The following is a 15,928-nucleotide window of genomic DNA, read 5'->3' on the forward strand; positions in this document are numbered from 1 at the left end:
TAATCTTTAAAAAAAAAAAACAAACCTCATAAACAATTGTACTCAGTGTATAAAATAAATTCAAAAGGATATACATAGGTTGGGACCACTTTGTAAATTATAACACAACACAAAATGACATTATATATTATTTATGGATACAAATACATGTAGCAGAATTTGAATTAAGAACATACACAAAATTTAAAAATTAAAAAACAAAAACCAGGAAGGTTAAAAAAAAAAACTTTTCAGTTCATACAGAGATGCTGGAAGGCAAAGAAGTTTGAGAATCTTTCAGCCCTTCAGAATAATGACTTTATTCTTTTTTTTTTTTTTTAAGATTTTATTTATTTATTTGACAGAGAGAGACACATCGAGAGAGGGAACAGAAGCAGGGGTAGTGGGAGAGGGAGAAGCAGGCTTCCTGCCAAGCAGGGAGCCCGACATGGGACTCAATCCCAGGACCCTGGGATCATGACCTGAGCCGAAGGCAGATGCTTAACAACTGAGCCACCCAGGAGCCCCTAATGACTTTATTCTTCACAGCTTCCAAACTGTGAAGTCACCTGCCAGAATGCATAGTCTTGAGATTTTCTGATTTTCCATAGCTTCTTACCATAAACTAACAAAATATTCCACTATAAAGATTCATTTAAAATAAGTCAGATTACATTTCTCAGCTCAAGTCTACTAGTAGTTCCTCATTGTACTCAGGAAAATAGCTGAAGCAAATGGCCTGTGTAGCTCTCCCTACTTCATACCCCTGTAGTAGCCAGCCTCCAAAATGGTCTTGGATAGATTCCCACCTCCTGGTGTTCAAACTCTTGTGCAATCCCTTCTCACTCTTCCAAGTTTGGTCTGTGCGCTCAATGGAATCAAGGAGAAGCAAAGGCATCGAACTCCTGAGGTTGGGTTATAGACACTGGAGCCTCCGTCTTGATTGCTTTCTCCCCCTGGCTTGGCTCACTCACTCTGGAAAAAAATCACCTGCTATGTCATGAATGGCTCCATGCAGAATGCACCCGGCAAGAAGCTATATTCTACCAACAGCCTTGTTAGGGGGCCTGGAAGTAGATCATCCAGCTCCAGTCAAGCCCAAAGGAAAGATTTTTTTTTAAGGACCAGATAGTAAACAGTTCAGGTCTTGCAGGTTCTACTATCCCTATTGCCACTAGCCAACTCTGCCATTTTACACAATTCGAAAAATAACGTTCAGGACTGCAGTTCCAATAAAACTTTATTTACAAAAACAAGCAGTAGTTTGCTAGCTTTTGTATGACTGCAGCCGAGTCTCACAGCTGACTACAACTTCATGAAATCCTCAATCTGACCCGCTCAGCTAAACTGCTTCTTAGGTTCTTGAGCTTCAGAAACCATAAGCCGACTGTTTTAAGCTAATGGAACTCATGCAACCCCATTCTCTACTTCCCCACCCACCGCCAAGCACACACACATATCCTTCACCTTTCTAATTTCACCTTCTACTCTCCACTACACATTCCTTATTGTTCCTTGAATATACTAGATGCACCCCTGCCTCAGGGCCTTCGTTCTGCTAGTCTCTGCCTGCCTAGATGCTTCTCCCATAGGTATCTGTTTGGATCCATTAGCTCCTTTAGGTCTTTACACTGAGCCCTTCTTGGTAAAGCCTTTTCTGACCCCATTTTCAAGTGCAACATACTTTCCTCCTTACTACATTCCCTATCTCCCTTATTTTTCTCATATCTATCATGTACCATACATTTTACTTTACTGTCTTCCTCCACTGGAGTATAAGCTTCACAAAGACAAGTGTTTCTATTTGTGATACTGCATTATACAGCTGGCTTTCAATAGTTAAATAAATTTGCTTGTCTCAACTAACCTGCCAGATCCTTAAAGGCATAGTGTACACAGGCCTGAGCACACATTAATGTGGAATTAACTTTGGACACTAATTTTAAACATCTGAATATAACACACGAGATCATTTGGAAGGATCACTCTAAAGGAGGAATGGAGGCACTTGGTGTCTGCAATACTTAATCCTCACTGTACACTCCCCACAGGCAATCCCACCCCTCCCCATTATTACCACCTATGCACAGACCAGTGGACATCTTCACTTAAACCCTTCCTCAGGACATCTTGTGGGACACAAATTCAGCATAGCCTAAAATTAACTTTCCCCCTGCTCCTGCCTTCTCCTATTGTGATCAGCAAATGCAATCTTCTAGCCAATTATGTCACCCTCAACACTTTTCTCTACTACCAAGCTCCAGGTTTTATCCTCTGAAATCTCAAAACTCTGTCCACTTCTTCCCATCTCCTCCAACACCCCAATGCTACCCACCATAGCCACAGGATACTGCCATATAACTTCCTGTCTCCTTGCATCTATGACCACACTGAAAACCATTTTCCACAATGCAGCCATAGATCTTTTTCAAAATGGTCATCTCACTGGATCACATTACTGTTCACTCAAAATTCAGTAGCTTCCCATTCTCTCAAGATTAAACATGTTTTTCTGTTCTGCATGGGCTGGTTTCCACCTTACCTTTCCAAATTCTCCTCATAACCACCACTCTATTCCAGATGTACTCTATAACGACCAGTTTCTCAGTATGCTGAGAACTTCACCTATGATGTTCTGCCTGAAACACCCTTTACCCAGTTACTATCGTGTCTGCTGTAGGTCAGCTCAATTTTTCCTGTTACCTTGACAAGATCCAATTCCTTTTAGAAACGCCTCTCCTTTGTTGTACTCAACAGTTTGTATGGCATTATTTGGCCAGTGTTTCCCTAACCAGAGTAGGCTGTTGTTACTCCCTTGTATCCACAATGCTCAACAAAGGAATCTCAGGTGGATCTTGGTTACTGCTGGTAGAAAATGTGAACAATTCAAACAGAGCAGTTAGGAGGTTATTACAGCTGTCTGGAAAGAACAAAGGAGTTGCAGCACTACAGCAGTACATTAATGTTGGAGGGTACTTCAACAAGTTCTTGTAATCAAGAGATTATAATCAATAGTCAAGATTATAATCAATAATCAAGAGAATTGACACTCTTGAGGAAATTATTCCCAAAACCAATTATGTAAATCTGTACATTAGGCTGTAATAGTCAAGACATTATTTTGCAACATGTTTCTACTGCTATCAGGGTCTACCGCCCAAGTACCTGAGATAGTGACACGACTTTTAGGTTAAACGTAGAAAAAGACACCTTTTTACTTGGGACCACTGGAAAACAAGAAAATTGCTAATGCTCTAGTACCTCCCTCCCGTTATTCTCCATCTCTCACAATCTGGATTTTTGCCAAACCATTCTATTTGCTCAGAGGCTAATTTATTTGGAGGAAAGGGTCTATCCACTGAGAACAAAGCAATAGTTAACCCCTACTTTTAGGATTACCAGGAAGGAGTCTTGAGAAAAGGAGACGAGATTCCAACTGTCTTGAGTAAATTATTTTTTGGACAAGGAACACAGCAGCAGATTTAGTGGCGAAGATATCAGAGTTCTGATTTGAAGATTTTGAGTTTCTAGTGCCTGTAAGGCATCTGGTTGGAGACGTCTAACAGGCAATTAAACACTGGTTTAGTGTGGTACCACGCTCACCCACAGATCTTTTATGCAAACCAGGGAGTCAGCATCCTCTGAAGCAGAGGGCAGGAGTGACTCAATATGAGCATGTATGTTTAAAAACTGTTCTAAGCACTCAGAACTGCATTAACAAACTGTAAAAATGTTTAAGACTGCCAAGAGAATTTTAAGTATTTCACTATATAAAGTCATACACAATACTGTGCTTCACTATTTCCTATACAACACTACATATTTTAACTTGAGAACATCCATAAAAGGAATAAATTTCAGAAATCCTGAAAAAATTCTACCAGCTATAGGCTACTTAAATATTACTTACAAAAACTATCAAAGGAAACCCCAGAATCATGTAAATGGCATATACTTAAATAAAAGAGGCAGAAGCTTAACATACAGGGTATAATGCTTTTTATTTACCAATAAACTAAAAGTCCATTTCTAGCTGTTTCCTTCGTTTTATTAACAAGCAAAACCCTGCAAGGGGCAGCTTCACCTAGTCTTCAGACTCAGATCCATCTTCATCTTGACTAATCTGGAAATAACGAAGTTCATAAGTCTCCTTGTCAGATGCAACCACACGAAGCCAATCACGAAGATTGTTCTTCTTAAGGTATTTCTTGGTAAGATATTTCAAATACCTTTAAAATCAAGACATGAATCTCATTAAGAAATACAATTATCTACTATGCAAAGGCTTACTATATAAAAAGCAGTTGTATTCATCTTTAATGTTCCCTCCAGAATATTTCATTTGTATCCAACATTGTTCAAGGCTGCTGGGGATCTAGTAAGGTGGCCACTCAACCCCAATTACAATCATTTGGTGCCCTACAAACCCTATTCTCCCATCTCCCTAATATAAACATCCTTTATGTTGACACTAAAAAGAGCAACAGCAGCTTCCTCATCAGTTTCATTGCCATAACCAGATTACCTTTTAATATACAATTTCATTCCTGAGATGTATTATGCACTAACATGTCAACATTCCTTTCACTACTATCAACCTCCCTAACTTCAATCCCAGGATCAATACAAGGAAACCTACAACAGGGCTGAATTCATTTACAAGTTCAGGATTATCGACATACTTCCAACTAACATATGGCCAGTCATAAAAAGCTTTCAATATGGTCTAATTTCATCACTCCAGCCATTCCCTTCAACTTACACTTTAAATTCTGGACTATCAAGCAGTCCTTGAACTTCCCTGTTCTTAACGCTGTTCCCTTTGCTAGAATACTTCATTCCACAGGCAACACTACTCATCTCAGGTTCTCCGCAAATTCCTATGCCCTATCTTTTATCTTCAACACAGCAATTACAGCATTGCATCTTATAATAATTATGTGCATGTCTGTAAAGTCCTTGAGAACATAACCTTTCATCCCCAAATCCCTAGTGAATTCATAACCACAGATAACATGCACTTCTACTTTAGTCCGAGCCACCACGGGCTCACCTATTCTCACAACAGGCTCAGTCTTCAGCTTCCACCACCAAGTCTTTTTCAGCCATAATCATGAATCCCCTAATTTGCATGTCTCACTCCAGCACTTCATTTAGATGAGATTTCCTTAACCACCTTATCTCATATCAACCCTGAAATCCTCTTTATGCATTTACACAGCACTGGTCAACTAGTTAATACCTTATCATTTCTTTCCACTAGAATTGGAGCTCCTTAGTAATAGGTACTTGCCTGCTTGGCTATCCAGTCCTACAAGAGTGCTGCCATGTAAGTACTTAGTATTTGTTGAGTAAATTAGACGAACTAAAACCGGCAAAACGTTAGACTTTACCTTTGACTGGCTGCTTCTACTAAATAAACCAAGACCGTAAAAACCGAGGTATAAGAAAACACGTACATTACTTAATTTGGGACATTACTTTCATGTTACACATCTGACAGGTTTCTTGCAACATTATTCCAAACACCTAACACTGTGGGGTGCCTGGGTGGCTCAGTGGGTTAAAACCTCTTCCTTCGGCTCGGGTCGTGATCCCGGGGTCCTGGGATCGAGCCCCCCGTCGGGAATCTCTGCTCAGCAGAGAGCCCGCTTCCCTTCCTCTCTCTCTGCCTGCCTCTCTGCCTACTTGTGATCTCTGTCAAATAAATAAAATCTTTAAAAACAAAAACAAACAAAAACACCTCACACTGTTTAAGTTTATATATAATTGAGTTTCAAGGACTACTATGCACTGGACAAGAGCCCTATATATAACTTTCCTATATTCCAGCAATAAATTATACTGACTGACAACCAGCCTAAGGAACTGGCCCAGTTACTGAACCCATTTTCCATTCACATAGGCCATTAGTAAGTTCAAAACATTTCTGTTTGTATCTCCCTGACCTTATCACCACATCTACTCCTGCCTATGAAGAGAAAATACAAGGATTGTGTATTCTATAAAATATTCACAACTACCATAATTTCACTAAAGTATTATGGGAAACAAATACCAACCTTTTAGAGAACTGTTTCTCAGAAACAACTGTGATTTTATTCTTGAAGCGTTCAATGTGAACAACATTCCCCAGATTTCCAGTTTTTCCATTGACTTTAACCTTCTCCCGTAGAAACTGTTCCTGTTTTAAAACAGAAAACATGCAAAACTAGGGAAGAAAACCCTAGATATTCACTAGGGAAGGTACCCTAGGAATAGAGCTTAGGTTAAAATCAAATATTACATACTTAAGTCATTAAGAACTCTATTACAATGATAAAAAACAAGCTGAGGAGAGCGTTACTTACGAAATTTCCAGAATCAAAAATTCCATCTTCTACTGGATGGGTAAGGTCCAAATTAAATTTCCAGGTTGACTTCTTAGGTTTCTTGTCTTTCTGCTACAGATAGTTAACGTAATTACTACTATTCAATTTATTCACTTTGTATACAAAACTTAAAAATCTGTAGCAGCCCAAAGATGTACAATGTACTGTGATGTTGTATTTCTATATATACGAAATCGTGCAAGATATAAAAAACTGCTTCGTATCTATTGGGTATAGCGTTTTCCCCAGCCACACTGTGTGAAAGGGTCCTTAACTTTGTTTAAACCAAGTTTTTGTAAAATCCAGTGGGAATGTTCCCCACTCACCACCCGAGTGTCTCCAAAGTGCAAAACTCAAGAAAGCTTAAAACATATGGCAAGCCCCTATTAGTTTTCCTCATCAGACAATTCCAAAGAATCCTACATAAACAACCACGAAAGACTATCACAAGAAACAACCTACTTTCTACTGTAAATTAAAACCGAAACGCACCCAGGGCTGGTTTGGACCTCTAATCAAGCCATTCTGTTCCAATTATCAAGTTAAGTTTTATGGGCTTTCAATATTTTTCAGACCACTGACATTCAATTTTAAAATTACCAGGTACTGTTCACTATAGGCCAGGCCCTATGGGACACAGGTAGTATACACTACCTTGCCCAAGCTCAATTATATGCCGGAATAAATTTATTAAATCCTTATAATAAAATCTTATATCCTTATAATATATATCTTTATAATATAATCTTATATATAATCCTTATAATATGATATCCTTATATTATATCCTTATAATAAAGTCTAGAAATTAAATCCTTATTTTGTTATATAGGTGAGGGAGAGGGGGACCTTAAATCCTGTAAAGACTTTTCAATTCAAAAAAACATTTTTAATATTAGTTTTCCATACCCCAAACTTAGATAAAAACATATAACTGGGCTATCCAAGTAAAATGCTGCTGTGGCTACTATTAATTAGCCTATTACTATTAATTACATTCAGGCAATGTACTGAAAACAGACAAATCAGTAGAGGATACCATCTCCAAATTAGATCCACCCAAAAGTACACCATGTAGTAATGCCAGTTTGCTTTTAGGTAATTTGTACCACCGAGTAATTTGTACCACCACCACTCCCAAACATCGAAAACTTAATTGTTGACATATACCTATTTTTTCAAATGCTCTTTGGACTGGATTAAACATTTTACTGATTCCCTTGTTAATAACATAAACTCCCTGGTGCACGCTTTTACACACCCGAGTCTCGACTTTTATCTTTTAAAAACTTCCGTCATGCGGTAGTAAAGAAACTTCTTCCCCAACTTAGTTCTGAAGTTCTCTGAAACTTCTGTAGCAAAGCCATCAGACCGATCCGATCACCCAATCTCCTTCCTGGCTCAAACGAATAGGCAAGCATCGGCGTTACCAGAAGCGAGACTGAAAAGAAATGGCCCAATGCTGCCCCATTAGGCCAGTTCATCGTTGTGAACCTCCTTCCTTGTGCTGCGACAACCACTCATCCAAACTTCGGGCCCACCTAGAACTCCACTAGACCACATGGCAGTCGCCAAATGTCTCGAAAAAAACCACTCAGAATCTTCACATCGTGCTTGTGCTCCTCACCCAGTCTCCATTTCTGCCGTCCCTTCACCTCAAAAGAGAGCTCCCCAATTCGCCAAATGCAAAATCATTTACACTGGGGAAACATGCTCCCACCAAAACCCCACTCTCACTCACCGGCGCCATCTTGAAAGGCGGTCTGGCGATCAAAGAGGAAGCTACCGTCGCGCGTCACGTAGTTATACCACGACGGGCTGCGTCACACGCCGGGAGCTTATGTTCGCCGCCTCCCGGAAGAGAGCCTGTGGAGGCCAGTAACCCGGGACCCGGACGTGATCGGGGGAGGGTAGGCTTCAGATGCAGCCAGGTTTTCTGGGAGCGCCGGCTAGCGGCCGTAGTAAATTGATTGTTTTCCACCAATGACTACTTTCGTCCGTTGACTACAAAAGACTCCGCAATTAGCGGAGGTGGCTCCCAGACGAACACAGGCGAGGGATGAAGGAATCGTCTTTCATTAATCGCCTAGATCTTCTTTCCAATCAGGGCGAGGCAGTGTCTCAGGTTGCTCTGGGATCTTCTTACACTGTAATTACAATACCATAGCGAAAAAGTTACTTATATATTTGTGTTTTGTCTATGAGTCCTGTTTTCTAATTGACTGTTGAGGGAAATAACTGAGCCAAAATAAACTACGTTCTCGAGGAAAAAAACTCTTAAGAAACAGCAACAATGTATTGCTCACGTGTTCACTTGTTGAGTTCACTGTTGCTTCACTTATCATATCATGGGTTTTAGTTAACGCTGTGTAGAAATTAAGATGGAGTTACTCAGAACTTAAGTCAAGCAATGATGCAAGCAGTCAAGGGCATCGCAACTAAGGACGGATGTCTTCCGAGCCAGCGCAGGCTGACCACACCAAAAACTGATAACCAGCGGAACCAGAGGAGGTCTGCAAAGGTCCAAGACTAATTGAATCCCTTTAAAAAGGGAGGATTTTTGCAGCAAACTGTCAAAACTTTCCAGATGCTGACTCTTTCATCTCTGACCACATCAAAAAGGCAACTGTCCTGAAGACCCTGCCCCAATGGTCTTGGGACAGCACAGAGATCCTTCACTGCTTGAACATATTAAGTAGCAAGTGCTGAGAGCAAACCTAGACCGAAAGGAGGCCTTATCTCAACTGCACACTCACAAAAATGACTGCGTTTGCTTCATTAACTTCCTACCACTTGTTTTCATCTTAGGCGATTCTCTTGTGATTTAATTTGTGTGATCTGTAAGAAAACAAGTTAAACACTAATAAAATGTCATTGTGTTTGGAATCCAGAACCTTCTGTATAATTATGTTAACCTTGCTTTATGATTGAATAAAGCTGCCATTATGGAAAGACACAACTCCTATGTGCACCTTCATAGTGTGCTCATGACATTCTAGGACTCTCAACTTCCATCCAAAACGCTTCCTAATTAAAATTCTACGAATGTTTGCTGAGACCGAACTACTAAAATAGACAAAGAACATGAAGGTGGATGTGGGATGGTTACAGTTTTGATGACAAAAGGAATAAACAGCTTTTGAACTTTGAAGAATTTCAAGTTGACATCAGATCAGAAAAGTGACATGCTTCTCAATGTTTTACACTTTTTTTTTAAAGATTTTATTTATGTATTTGACAGAAAGAGATCACAAGTAGGCAGAGAGGCAGGCAGAGAGAGAGGAAGGGAAGCAGGCTCCCCGCTGAGCAGAGAGCTCAATGCGGAACTCGATCCCAGGACCCTGAGATCATGACATGAGCCACCAGCAGAGGCTTTAACCCACTGAGCCCCTGTTTTACACTTTTTTATATGGAGGTGAAACTATCATACTTGGGGGCAGGGGTAGGGATGGGGTGGACTTTTGTTGTTCATTTGGAGACTGACCCTAGAAAGTGACAACTGCATATATCTTTTATGGCAGTGTTTAGTAATAGTGGAAGCTATGCTTTAATGAAGAATATAATGTGTAGAGTCTAAATAGAGGTATTGAATTCCTGGGAGATATCCATTTCAAGAAGATTTTTTTCATTGTTTACCTCAAGAACCATAATAATTCCACTTATTTCTCAAACATTAAGGAAAAAAAGGCAATTGGCATTTTCTCCTCAAGGGCTACTCAGTCTGCAGAGCAGAAATGATCCTTGCACTATTGGGTATTTTGAAAGTAAGCCGTTAATTGTATTTTTTATTTCCATTGTTTTTGGTAGACTTCCATGTTATGACTGAAACAAAACAAAACCAAAAAACCCCTAAAGAACTGTTAAGTCATTTGTATAAAGGAGATATTGAAAACATGTGTTTCAAAATAGCTGGTAATCTCAAAATAAATAGAAACTATAGTGGGAAAAGAACAGATTTCTCCAAATTAGGGGGAAAACCCTAAAAAGAATATTAACCAGAAATGCAGATGGTAAGATTAAATATTGTATATAACTTAGTGCTTCCCAAATTTTACACATACAGTATGAACACAATGCCTGTCAACAACCCTCTCCCAGATATTTTTATTTTGACAATGGATTCTAAAACATAAGAATTAAATATCTGAAAAGAGTCAATTTAGAATAAGGGGCAGTTGCTTTTTCAGTTATTCAAATATAAAATATTGTAATAGATGATAGATTTATTTCTAATATTCAGTCATTTGATCAACATGATTCTGGAGCTTGAATAAATCAATAAGATAAAACATAGAGGGACACTATGGCAGATTAGATTCACAGAGAAACCCCTCCATATCCTAGCCACCTTAAAAAACTGGCTAAAACACAGTTTTATAATGTCCAATGTATGATTAAGTTGGTGAAAAGTAAAAATTTTTTGGAAGCAGGAATGACAAGTTGTGCTCATATAGGTTTGGAACTAAGATTAGCCCTGCTCAAGTAGCATGGAAAAGCCTCAACCTCAAAACGTTGTTTAAAGTGTGCTTGGACTGGTAGCGCTAGGCAGAAACAAATTCAGATGCTATTTGTAGAGATGCACTTTTGATCCAGGCACAAAGGTGTCCCTGCGATAAACTTACAGAAATATGAGCTGACAACTTTTTTAAATCACTAAAAACACAGGAAAACAAGCCACTATGAATGAAAATCAACCCCCCCAAAACCTATGGAATCAAACCAATATACATTAGAATTGACAAAATATAAAATAAGTGTCTTCAGCATATTTAAAAGATATAAGTATTTAAAATATGTTAAGGGAGAGAGGAACAATCAAATTGGCTAGGACTAAAAGAACATAAGTTCTAGAAATTAAAAATAGAAAACCAAACCTCAGAAAGAGTGGGTGAGTTAAGAGAGTAGCCACAGCAGCGGAGAAAATTAGTGAATGGGAAATTACTTAGAATGCAACATAGAAAAGCACTACCCATCTCCAGAAAAATAATACTCAAATGACATTGTAGCAATAACAGTCCTATGGAAACAAACCGCACAGCTTTGACAAAGGTTGTGCTCAGCCCAACTGTGCAAAACAATGAGGCACTGAGAGAAACTTACCACCACTGAAGAACATTGCTTTTAACTCCTCCAACCTTTAATGTTCTTTGTCAAATACTCATAAATGAAAGTTCAGAGCACCAGGTAGGAGAAATAGAAACTGAAGTCACTGCTCTTTGTCCTTCCTTTACTAATTTTATTAGAAAGCATTAAAAACTATGATTAAAAAAATTATGCTTGCTTCACTGCACCTCTTCTCTGTGTACTTAGGAAAAACTTTAGTGATAATTTGTTCTTATTATTTCTAACATTAGGGAAATTTCAGAAGTAAGATTTCGTGTTAGTCCCACAGGAATTCTGAATAATTGATCAAACTTTAAAATGAGAGTAAGTATGTAAGGGCCTATTCAGCCAGAGCAGCCCCACCTCGGTTGAACAGCCATTTTGTTGTTCATGCAGTAAAACTTAAATTGACCCTGCCCCCCCCCCCCCCCCCCCCCCACTTACTTAAAAGCAAGTCTGGGAAACCAGTCCCAGGTAACAGCCCAAATACAAGGGTGGGTCAGGTCAGGTGGAGACAATCAGTGGGGGTGCATACTGTCTCCTAGCTACCAAGGTGATAGGCTAGTTTCCATAGCTACTATGGGGTGAATTGTAATTCAATTAGCCAGCTGTGTGTGGCCAGGCCCAACCACCTGGCCTTTGCTCTATAAAAGTTAGTCTGGAAAGCAGGGAGGGGTCGTCCTCTCTGTAAGGGGTGGCCCCAACCTGTCTGTTTGATGGTCAATCTGATTTTTGATGCTTGGTACAAAATAAAGCTTTGCTTGACCTTCGCTTTGTATCAGTCTTACTCCTTTGACCATGGACCCATTATTGGGGGACCCAACATTGGGGACCCAACAAATATCTTTTTTAATTGCTTAATTTTTGTCATTTTTGTCTTGTTATTTTTAGCTTGGTCATTCATCTACTGGTGGTCATTTAAATTTTTCTTTTATATTGTTATAAACAATACTTTAAGGAACTTCTTAAATTAACAAAATTAGTATCTTAAGCCAAAAGAAATGCTCACGGAAAGAAATACAGAGAGGCAAAAAAGATAATGCATAAAAATATCTAAAAGCCCACTTGTTTGGAAATAGCTATTTAATGCTTTGGGGGCATGGATGTTTGTGGATATGTATGTATAAATATAAATCATTTAGATTACACAAATAATTACATTCATTTATAAAAATTAGATGGTACTATATGTTTTCTGAATTAAAAAATTATTAGAAATAATTACCATACTTAAAATAGTAAAAATTATGAAAATAGTTCAAAGAACACACACACACACACACACACACTTACACATATAAATATGTAAAAATCTGGACAAAATATATATAAATACATACATGTGTCTATATATTCTTTATTCATATTTTTACCTATAAATAACACTTTGCCCTATTATTTATCATTTGTTTTCCTTTCTCTCCATCTATATCTACATCTGTAAATTTTTGTGGGATGGTTTTCTTTTTTTTTCTTTAGTGCTTGGCACATAATAGGTGCTTTTGTTTTTATTTGTTTTCAGTGTACCAAAATTCATTGTTTATGCACCATGCCCAGTACTCCATGCAATACGTGCCCTCCACAATACCCACCATGAGGCTCACCCCTCCCCTCCAAAACCCTCTGTTTCTCAGAGTTCGCAGTCTCTCACAGTTTGTCTCCCCCTCCGATTTCCCCCAACTCACTTCTCCTCTCCATCTCCCAATGTCCTCCGTGTTATTCCTTATACTCCACAAGTAAGTGAAACCATATAATTGACTTTGTATGCTTGACTTATTCACTCAGCATAATCTTCTCCAGTCCCATCCATGTTGATACAAAAGTTTGTGATGGAGGCATAATACTCCATTGTATATGGACTGTATCTTCTTTATCCATTCGTCTGTTGAAGGGCATTTTGGCTCTTTCCATAGTTTGGCGACTGTGGCCATTGCTACTTTGAACATTGGGGTACAGGTGGCCCCTCTTTTCACTACATCTGTATCTTTGGGGTAAATACCCAATAGTGCAATTGCAGGGTCATAGGGTAGCTCTATTTTTAATTTCTTAAGGAATCTCCACACTGTTTTCCAAAGTGGCTGCACCAACTTTGTAAGTTCCCATCAGCAGCGTAAGAGGGTTCCCCTTTCTCCACAACCTCTCCAATACTTGTTGTCTACTGTCTTGTTGATTTTGGCCATTCTGACTGGTGTAAGTTGGTATCTTAATGTTTTTTTTTTTTTTTTTAAAGATTTTATTTATTTATTTGACACAGAGAGAGCACAAGCAGGTAGACAGGCAGGCAGAGAGAGAGAGGAGAAAGCAGGCTCCCTGCCAAGCAGAGAGGCTGATGCGGGACTCGATCCCAGGACTCTGAGATCATGACCTGAGCCGAAGGCAGAGGCTTAACCCACTTAGCCACCCAGGCGCCCCCTTAATGTGGTTTTGATTTGAATCTCCCTGATGGCTAGTGATGATGAACATTTTTTCATGTGTCTGTTAGCCATTTGTATGTCTTCTTTGGAGAAGTTTCTGTTCATGTCTTCTGCCATTTTTTGACATGATTATCTATTTTGTGTGTGTTGAGTTTGAGGAGTTCTTTATAGATCTTGGATATCAGCCCTTTGTCTGTAATGCGAATTACAATGTAATTGCGAATATCTTCTCCCATTCTGTGGGTTGCCTCATTGTTTTATTGACTGTTTCCTTTGCTGTGCAGAAACTTTTGATCTTGATGAAGTCCCAAAAGTTCATTTTCGCTTTGGTTTCTTTGCCTTTGGAGACATGCCTTGAAAGAAGTTGCTGTGGCCAATGTCGAAGAGGTTACTGCCTATGTTCTCCTCCAGGATTTTGATAGATTCCTGCCTCATGTTGAGGTCTTTGATCCATTTCAAGTTTATCTTTGTGTATGATGTAAGAGACTGGTGGAATTCCATTCTTCTATACATAGCTGTCCAATTTTCCCAGCACTATTTATTGAAGAGACTGTCTTTTTTCCACTGTATATTTTTTCCTGCTTTGTTGAAGATTATTTGACCATAGCGTTTGTGGGGTTTTTTTTTTTTAAGATTGTATTTATTTATTTATTTCACAGAGAGAGAGATAGAGAGAGAGATCACAAGTAGGCAGAGAGGCAGGTAGAGAGAAGGGGAAGCAGGCTCCTTGCTGAGCAGAGAGCCTAATGCGGGCCTCAATCCCAGGACCCTGAGATCATGACCTGAGCCAAAGGCAGAAGCTTAACCCACTGAGCCACCCAGGTGCCCCTGGAGTGGTTTCTTGATAATCTTTTCATTTTTTTATTAAAATGTTCTGTTTAGGCTATTTCTACCAAGGTTGACTCTAATAACCACATTTTCCTGAGCAATTATACTATATATCATTTAGTTTTTCAAATTTGAATAGAATTTGTTTTATTTTTATTTCCTCTGCATTATTAGTCATTCCTCCTATTATTTCTCATTTTTTATATTTGTGTTTTCTTCCTCCACTTTAAATAAATTGGCTGGGGGTTTGTTTTGTTAATTTTTCAAAGGACCAGAATTTTATTTTTTAAGGTGGTAACTTTCTATTCACCTCACTAATTTCTGCTTTTATATTTATTATTTCTTCCCTTGTGCTCTCTTTTGGTTTATTTGCTGCTATTTTTCTAGTTGTTTGACTTAGGACTTTAATTTCACCTATGTTCATTCTTTCATTTTTATTGATACAGGTGTTAAGGCTACATATTTTTTTTTCCTACTGCTTTATATAGATTCTGATATACAGTGCTTTCACTATCATTGTATTTCAGGAATTGCTTCTGTTTGTATTACCCTTTTCAGCATAGAATTATGTAACAGGTCTTTAAATTTCTAGGTAGAAGAGTTTTCTTATTTTTCAATTTTTTTTAATTTCACTTGGAATTGGTATCAGAATGCTATTTTAAATATTTCCACCTTATAGAAACTACTGTTTTCTTTGTGTCCTAAATATTCTTTATTCTGAAATTTCCATTTGCCTTTGAAAAGAAGGTATATTCTTTAATACCAGGGTGTTATTGATATGTATATAAAATCTCCAAAAGATTTATCTAATTGATTGCACAGCAATTAAAATGAACTACAGAGACAACAATTTTAAGTGAAACTCATATGCATAACTGTGAACGAAGAATAACCTAACAAAGTGTTAGGTAGGTGAGCTTCCATTCTCTTAATTAAAATCTGTGCTAGGAATCTGATGGCAACTGAGGTGGCCAAGCTTTTTCCGCCCTCCAAAACACTGGGACACAAGTCGACATGCCCAGGGTGTGGCCCCAAAATTATTTTAACTGGATCCAGAAATAAATCTCAAATTGGACAATGAATTAATGTAACCTTGTAGGTGGGCCACTTTTAGCCCAAACACACCCAGTGGTTGCAACTGATCCTGCTGAATGTATCAGGGGAGTGTTAACATATCTCATCTGGTGCTTTGCTTGACTGCACTTCACAGATACTTGTTTGTTGCTTTGTTGT

General features: G+C 38.6%; 1 protein-coding gene across 2 annotated transcripts; it reads right to left on the bottom strand.

The window, feature by feature from the left end:
- Positions 1-3,961: 3,961 nt before the first annotated feature.
- On the bottom strand, positions 3,962-8,233 carry RPL22L1 (ribosomal protein L22 like 1). Of its 2 annotated transcripts, none has more exons than XM_047730383.1 (4): positions 8,092-8,233; positions 6,330-6,422; positions 6,042-6,163; positions 3,962-4,208 (listed from the first exon to the last, which is right to left on the bottom strand). In XM_047730383.1, exons 1-4 carry the CDS (start codon positions 8,098-8,100, stop codon positions 4,064-4,066), a joined length of 369 nt encoding a protein of 122 aa, XP_047586339.1. In that variant the 5' UTR covers positions 8,101-8,233; the 3' UTR covers positions 3,962-4,063. The 2 variants fall into 2 exon arrangements, with proteins under 2 accessions (XP_047586339.1, XP_047586348.1); XM_047730392.1 differs by having other exon boundaries at positions 6,330-6,419; positions 8,092-8,151.
- Between the last annotated feature and the right edge of the window lie 7,695 nt (positions 8,234-15,928).

The sequence above is a fragment of the Lutra lutra genome, chromosome 1, assembly GCF_902655055.1.
Source record: "Lutra lutra chromosome 1, mLutLut1.2, whole genome shotgun sequence".
In the NCBI taxonomy this organism is placed as follows: Eukaryota; Metazoa; Chordata; class Mammalia; order Carnivora; family Mustelidae; genus Lutra; species Lutra lutra.